The sequence below is a fragment of the Drosophila tropicalis genome, unplaced genomic scaffold (genome assembly GCF_018151085.1).
Source record: "Drosophila tropicalis isolate 14030-0801.00 unplaced genomic scaffold, ASM1815108v1 contig_593, whole genome shotgun sequence".
Taxonomy (NCBI): domain Eukaryota; kingdom Metazoa; phylum Arthropoda; class Insecta; order Diptera; family Drosophilidae; genus Drosophila; species Drosophila tropicalis.
Window position 1 is genome coordinate 21,843,866 of NW_027173070.1, and position 8,048 is coordinate 21,851,913.

At 31.7% G+C, this 8,048-nt stretch overlaps 1 protein-coding gene across 14 annotated transcripts in view; it reads left to right on the forward strand.

Annotated features, from left to right (window-relative positions):
• Positions 1 to 4,887, forward strand: part of grh (grainy head) — a 47,349-nt gene extending 42,462 nt beyond the window's left edge. For 6 of the 14 annotated variants that reach the window (XM_068290136.1, XM_068290143.1, XM_068290144.1 and 3 more), the window contains 4 exons: positions 1,665 to 2,062; positions 2,212 to 2,410; positions 4,116 to 4,180; positions 4,589 to 4,887. In XM_068290136.1, coding sequence (XP_068146237.1) covers positions 1,665 to 2,062; positions 2,212 to 2,410; positions 4,116 to 4,180; positions 4,589 to 4,715 — 789 coding nt within the window. In that variant the 3' untranslated portion in view covers positions 4,716 to 4,887. The remainder of the gene's footprint in view (positions 1 to 1,664; positions 2,063 to 2,211; positions 2,411 to 4,115; positions 4,181 to 4,588) is intronic. The other 8 variants (XM_068290140.1, XM_068290150.1, XM_068290146.1 and 5 more) reach the window with 4 other exon arrangements.
• Positions 4,888 to 8,048: the final 3,161 nt, after the last annotated feature.

An 8,048-nucleotide genomic window follows, 5' to 3' on the forward strand; every position in this document is an offset into this window, starting at 1 on the left:
AAATCAAGAAAAATATTAGTCCAAGTTGCACTTGGAGAAAACTGTAAGGATGCTTAGTCCAGATATTGAAAAGAGTTCAGAATTCAATAAAGAAATGAGCTTAAGTAAACGAAGAAAAGGTTTAAAGTAAGTGTTGAGCAGACACATATAAGTTTTTCGTAATTACCAACATTGAAATAGTTTTAATATTGTAGTTCTTTTTAAATTTCTTCTCTAAACTAATCAGACTCCATGGGACCTCCAATTGCTTAGAAACAAACTTTTAATGTATTGATTATTATCTACCATAAAGTTAATAGCCAAATAGATAGTTACAAATTACAAATCTAGTACCAGTTAGAGCTGACTAAAAGTATAACTCATACGGACAATGTAAGATGTTAATAAAGAATTCATTGAAAGCAACTTAACATCAATTAAAATAAGTTTTCGAACTAGCCAACTAAACTCCCATGATATAATTATAGATATGGATATGTAGTTAGATTATAGATATTCTATACTATAAAGATCTGCCACATACTTCTAGGCAAGTATGGTTAAAAATAGAGAGACAATTTGTAATATGCTAACAGTTCTGAGATTAAATTATGAGTTTTCAAATCTAATTTCAATAGGATTTCATTATTATTGTCACCATTGACTAATTATTGTGGAATTATAAATTATGCATAATTTATAAAAGAAATTAAGTCATGAGACTTAAGAACTTAAGCTTATTGAGTTCCTGTTTTGTTTACTGTTTTCTTAGGGCTTATAAATCTATACATGGGATTTGAATTTTAATATTTAGGGGAATATTTAGAAAGGGAAATCTGTAGCACCACAAAATACATATAGAAGTCGAAGGACGACAGATCATAGAAGTTAGTTATCCAGATACATATAGAATCGCATAGCATAACGCCAGAGCGTTTTACAATCTTTGTTTGCCATAATTAACAGATTAATTTAATTTAAAAAACGTAAATCTATACATGGGATTTGAATTTTAATATTTGTACCAACTAATCAACTATAATAGGGTGCCGATATCATAAAATCAAGTTTAGATAAAGAAAAACTAAGCAAAAGTAGTTGTGACATTGTTCTATTACAACTTCTTTTGGAAGTTTCTTTTCCAAGTAATCAAATTTGCAAATAGTTCGAAGTTTCTTATGGTACACTGTGCAGATATTTGGTTGGTGTTTGGTGGCGGAGGCTGCGTCGGCGACAAAACAACATGGCACAGAAATCGCAGAGTTCCCCAGGCGAGAAACTTGTTTTGTTTTCTTTTTTTTTACGAATCTTGGTAAGCAGTGAGGGGGTCCTGCAGTGGGGCCAGCTTATGGCACTCGAAGCCATACACGAATTTAATTAATAAGTAAAAATGTATAAAGAGAGAGGGAGAGAGAGAGAGAGAGAGAGAGAGGGGGAAGAGAAGAAGGAAAAATGCGATGCAGAAATATCAAAAAAGGTGGCATCCATGCATTTGATTGATTGCTAATTACACGCTGGCTCTGGCTGGGAGTCGGCCAACCAAACACCTGAGACTGAGCCCCACACAACTTTCGTAATCGTTGGCAGCAACGAGCAACTGAATGATAGCTAACCCGCAATTAAAACCCATTTCGAATTCAACTTTAACTTAATTTTGTTATTTTTTTTTTGTGTGTATTTTGCAGGGCGCCGAGCGCAAGACACGCGATGAGGAGAGACGTGCAGCCAAACGGAAGATGACAGCCACCGGGCGGAAGAAACTGGACGAGCTCTATCACCCGGTTACAGATCGATCCGAGTTCTATGGCATGCAGGATCTTGCCAAGCCGCCGGTACTCTTCTCACCCGCCGAGGATATGGAGAAGGTAGGTGTAGGTGGTCAACGCCAGCCCCCACTACCCATGGGCGGCTACAATTCGAATTCGAACTGCAACTCGAACTCGCATTCGCCCTTGCAGAGCTTCTATGGCCATGAGACTGACTCGCCGGACCTGAAGGGGGCATCACCATTCCTGCTGCACGGCCAGAAGGTTGCCACACCAACGCTCAAATTCCACAATCATTTTCCGCCCGACATGCAGACGTGAGTAAAAATATCGTTATCCATTCCATCATGCACTGAATGAAACCCCCAGTCATTTGCCCAGTTCGGAAATAAACTAAACTTTCTTCTTCTCTTGCTCTTTTTCTGTTTCTTTTTGTTTTGTGTCTCTTCTCTCCCTTTTTTCGTAGTGACAAAAAGGATCACATATTGGATCAGACGATGTTGACCAGCGCACCACCGATGAGTGATTTTGGTCCGCCCATGAAGCGAGGACGCATGACACCACCCACATCGGAGAGGGTCATGCTATATGTGCGGCAGGAGAACGAGGAGGTCTACACACCGCTCCATGTGGTGCCACCCACGACAATCGGCCTGCTGAATGCGGTAAGTTTGGGCAATAAGAGACTGCCTTTCTTCTTTACCCTTTACTTTCCCTCCATTGTTTTACCTCTAAACTACTCCTCCTCCGAGATTTGTCTAAAAACTCTAATACTCTATTGTAATTTTGTTCATTTTGGTCTAAAATTGGTCTAAAAACAAACAAAGAAAAAGTCGCCAAAATGGAAACAATTAAATTTAACTCAAATGCCAAAATGTTCAATGACAACAAACCAAACAAAAGCGAGATTAATTCACATAAATCGTGTTATATATATATTTATTTAAATATCAAACTAAAATTCATCACATTAATACTGCCAATACAGAAATTAAAAAACCAAAACCAAACGAAATACAAGAACTGGATAACGATAATTGTAGTTGAAAACTAATTGAAAGCGCTATAATCACCATCCAAGATCATAATATCAGGCTCTGGCATAACTCATCAATAAATACCCGAAAATAAAATGAAACAAATATCCAGACAAGCAACAAGAAAACATAACAAAAATTCAATTTGTCATCGATTCAGTAGTCAATTCCAATTGATACAATATTCAATTGGGAAATCTTGTTTAGGATTTAACAGGTGAACAGATAACACATTTTCAGCCATAGGCAATAAAATGAGGTAAATTTGCCACTTTAAGTATGCAAAACGAAGCTACATAAAAGCTTAGACAGATCTTTATTTGTTGAAGATTTTAGTAAAAACGAAGTTCTAAAACCTCAGATTGGCTCAAGCCCGGGTCCGAGGTCAAAATACTTGTAGAACAATTAAAAAAATACTTCAAAACAATTGCAAAAGTTTTTCGACCTGCAAAGAATTTAGATGGATTCCCCCTTTTTGCTTTCTAAAGTTATAATTTCCAACTAGTTTTATCCTTAGAGTAGAAGGCTTGCATTAATTGCTTATATTATATTAGGAAAACATTGTTTAGACTTTAAATAAGACCATTAATAAGTTATTGTGTTTAAAACAATAAAAATTAATCAGTTTTTAGTTTAAATAACAAAGTTTAAATAAAAATTTCATTACTTATTGTATTATAACCAACAAAATGGAAAACGATTTATAACAATTAGAATTCTTTATTAAAAAGCAAGTAGAACTATTTTAAATCTAAAGTTATATGATTCAAAAATGATACAAAACAAAGGAAAGACTTATATAATCAGGCAATTACTATTAATTAAAACGATGTTGTAGTAAAAGTATTGAGGATCACAAAAAATCTTTTTGTAGGGATTTACAAAGTATTTTGAATAAATAAAGTAAAGATTATAGAGAAAAACTAGATATGATAGCAGACAAGATTTGCAGAGAAATATTATGATAATCTTTTGTAATAAACATCTTCAGTTTATTAAATAAAATCACAACTATTGTATACCAAATCACAATCTGTCATGCATATGTCCATCAAATATTAGTGTTGCAAAACGGCACTTAAGAGTTCCCACACTATCACACAAAATGCACAACTGTACCCACCAGCATTTTAGTCCAACTGTATGAGTTAGTTGCAATCGAAATTGGCATTAAAATGAACAAAATTACATCCAATCAGAGTTATCAGAGAAATATTCAACAAAAAGACACAACAAATGAAACAACAACAAGAACCAAAGAAAAACAATCAAAAACAGACAAAAAAAACAACAACAAAAAAAACATCATATTTCTCTTGTTTCTCAATTGCAGATTGAAAACAAATACAAAATCTCAACAACGAGCATAAATAACATTTATCGCACAAATAAAAAGGGGTAAGTAAACAGTTTTAGAAGGATGAAAGTGCCAAACAAACACACACACACACACGCACACCCACACACACAAACACACCACGCACATAGAGAAAACACAAAGTGTTATCAAAATTCCCATCATACCCATCAATATGGAAGATCTTCTGAGACTCTGCCATCTCCGCCCCATCATACATTTACATGTTGATTTAGTACTTAACTAACCTGCGTTCATTGTGAGCTAATTATGTAATTTTATTTTACTTGGGTGCCTTGTGTGAAATGCCTACCCGATAAACCCTTTTCCCCCAAACCAACTTGATATAATAATCTCTAATTGGCCTAAGGTTTAGGTTTGGGTTCGGTTCTGAAACTCTCAGCCTTAGTCGGTGATACTTAATATGTTTACTTTGATTATTCTTCTAGGATTACGGCGAAAATTGATGATGATATGATATCCTTCTACTGCAATGAGGATATCTTTTTGCTGGAAGTCCAACAGATTGAGGATGATCTGTACGATGTGACGCTGACGGAGTTGCCCAACCAATAGGCGAGGGCAGAGCAGACAAAACACAGAGGAAGAATCAAGAACCAAGCAAGCACAAAATCTATGGACACAATTTTCGCTAAGTGAAGTTGTTTCAATAAGCCATTTTCAATTAGTTGTTAAGTTTTTATTTTAATTGAAATTGAACAACAAGCAGAAGGCATAAGATTATTATTTTATGCATATATTAAACACGTTTTTGTTTAGTAATTTAGCTACAATGAGATTACATCAATTGAAATTGTTTGATCAAATTTAAACATTTAACTTGAATACACAATATTTGCATAAGCCTTGAATTAATTTATCTCTATATGTGTATGTATATCGTCTATGTATGTATATGTATCGAATATAGTGCAAAACATCTGTCCAGTAAAACATAAGTTGGCTTCCGTTTCCGCTTTTACTTTCCATCTGCGCTATGCTAGAGACCTTAGGTCCACAGTTGGATTAAACTAAACAAGTTTCTAATCGAAATCTAAATCTAATTGGAACTATTACTTATTTTATACTTACTTTATATATATATAAATAATGTCTATATAACTCTATTGTAAAACTTATGTAAATTTGGCTTAAGCATTTTGATTGTTGAATATAAATTTGTAAAATTATTATCACTCACCTACACCTACACACACACACACACACACACACACACAAATCGTTTGTTCTATATTTCTCTTTTCAATCTCTTTATTGTGTTTGGCTATTTAAAATATATATAAATATATGTTTAGGATCTCTGATTGATGAAAAACAAAAAAACAAAAAAATTACAAAAATGAGCAAAACAAAAATGGTAAAAAACAAAATAATTATTTACTTTAATAAATCTATACTTTATATACATAAATATATATAAGGACACACTCTCTGCAATAAAAACATGTTGATAAATCTTTAAAATTAAGAACCAGTTTAAGGCAAAAAAAAAAAAAACAAAAACAAAAGCAAACCATACAAGATACAACAAAAAAAAAAGAACATACAAAAATTGTGTGCATTTGTTGTAAAACAAACAAAACCAATCTACAAATCTTGTTGATTTAAAACAAAATGTAATGAAAACAAAAAAACTCCACAAAAAAAAAAAAAAAGGAAGGAAGAACGAAGAAAGGGAAATCTGCAGCACCACAAAATACATATAGAAGTCGAAGGACGACAGATCATAGAAGTTAGTTATCCAGATACATATAGAATCGCATAGCATAACGCCAGAGCGTTTTACAATCTTTGTTTGCCATAATTAACAGATTAATTTAATTAAAAAAACGTAACACAACAACAACAAAAAAAAACAGCAAAAAGCTGACGGGGGGAATAGAAAGAACAAAAAAAAAAAAAAACGAAACGAAACTGTACAATTTCCATAGTAGAGATTTCCATTTAAATGTTAATTGTAATGTCAGACACAACGAATACTCCGCAACAGATTGCTACAAGTTTTAAAATACATTTTAAATATATATGAATACACATATATAAATAATACTTTTTAAATTGAATGCTCAATATTATAATTATAATTTGTTTTCTTAATTTTAATAAACTATTTTTGCCACTCACCTTGAATCTTTCACACCTTCTTGGCTCACACTTTCTCTCATAACTCTCTCTCTCACTTTTTGTAGTGTTGTACAATCACAATTTGTTTCTAGTGTTAGACAAAAAAACAAAACCCTAATGATAATAAATAATACAAAATATCTTTTAAATATGATAATTATGATGATGATTGAAAAGAGTTAATCGAAAAATCTTGCCCACATGTTATGAATCTTTAATGTTTAGTTCTTAATTTATAAGTTTTATGCTCTCTGTCTCTATATATCTATATATATATACAAGAATGCGTATATACATATATTTAAAAAACACAAAACAAACGAAACAAAACATCAAAAAAAAAAAAAAAGACATAAAACAAAAGCCAATAATTTATTTTTTGTTACTGTTGGAAAGAATTCCGCGAAAAATAGAAAAGAAAATACTGATTATAAAGCAGAAACAAGTGGAAAAATATAAAATGAAAAAAAAAAACAAATTGTACAATATAATCGTAATGAATACACAAAATTTAAATAAAGAACAAAAAGTAAAAAAAAAATGAATTTGTATTATTGCATTATTAAGGTCAGCTTCAATTAACTAGAACTCGATTAAAAAGTGGAGTATTTAATAGTAAAAAATAAACATTTAATGTCGTTCAAAACAAATTTAAAGGGTCTTAGGCTACAGCTATATAATCTGGAACTAAAAAACATTTTTTAATGGACTTCTAGCTGGATATTTGTGCAGTTTTTAAGCCATTTCATTGACAATTTGAATTTTCATGGCATTTCTATTATTCGAGGCGCTGAAAAGTATGCTACACACTTTATTCTTAACAAGTTGCAATAAATAATAAAATGTTTTTATAGAAAATATCATTTACATTTTCTGACCTCAAAACTTATTTTCGAGTTGCTTGAACTTGTGAACCGCACCACATGAAACCGGTTTAATTATTATCTGTCAAGGGTTATAAATAAAATCAGTCATAAAAATACATTTAGCCTGATTTTACATGCATACATAGTTAACTTATCAGATTGGAATGAGATGGAATCTCGAAGTGATATTTAAAAGCTGGCAGGATTGGAATATTCAACACCATTTTTCTCATTACATTTGTGACGTAAAGAGCCTAAGCTACCCTGCTGTAGGCAGATGATCCTACACTTTCATATTTATCAACATTTTAGTATAAGAGCAACAACTGTCCATTAGTGAAAACTTACGGTTTAGTAATTTAGTTTTTAAAATTTATTGTTGTTGCACTAGCCTTAAAAAGCTTTTAGATAATCTGGCTAACAATTTATGAATTATAAATTGTGAAATAAATATTCTTTATTTATTTCTATTATATTTTCATCAAGTTTGAAAATGTTGCTAACGAATGATTAGATCAGAGTCTTGTTTAAGTAGAAAAAACTTTTTGACTTTTCATGGGATGCTTTGTAAATATTTAACTTTAATGTTTCGAAAAAAGTTTACTTAATAACCTTTTACGCGTTAATTTACACACTGGCTCACTTAATTACTTGATCCCTGACTAACTTTTAAGAAAAAAAAACTAATATGACTATGATATTAAACTCCATCTTGATTATTTCACTATCATATGGAACGCAACTTTCAGTATTGTCTCATAAGTTGGAACCAAGTAGAATACTCAGTATTAAAGTCTGAATATATCTCAACTGAGCCACCGACGAGATCAACTTTAGAAAACAGTAACCACATATTTTTAAAAAATATACAGTAAAACAAATAATAATATCATAATTG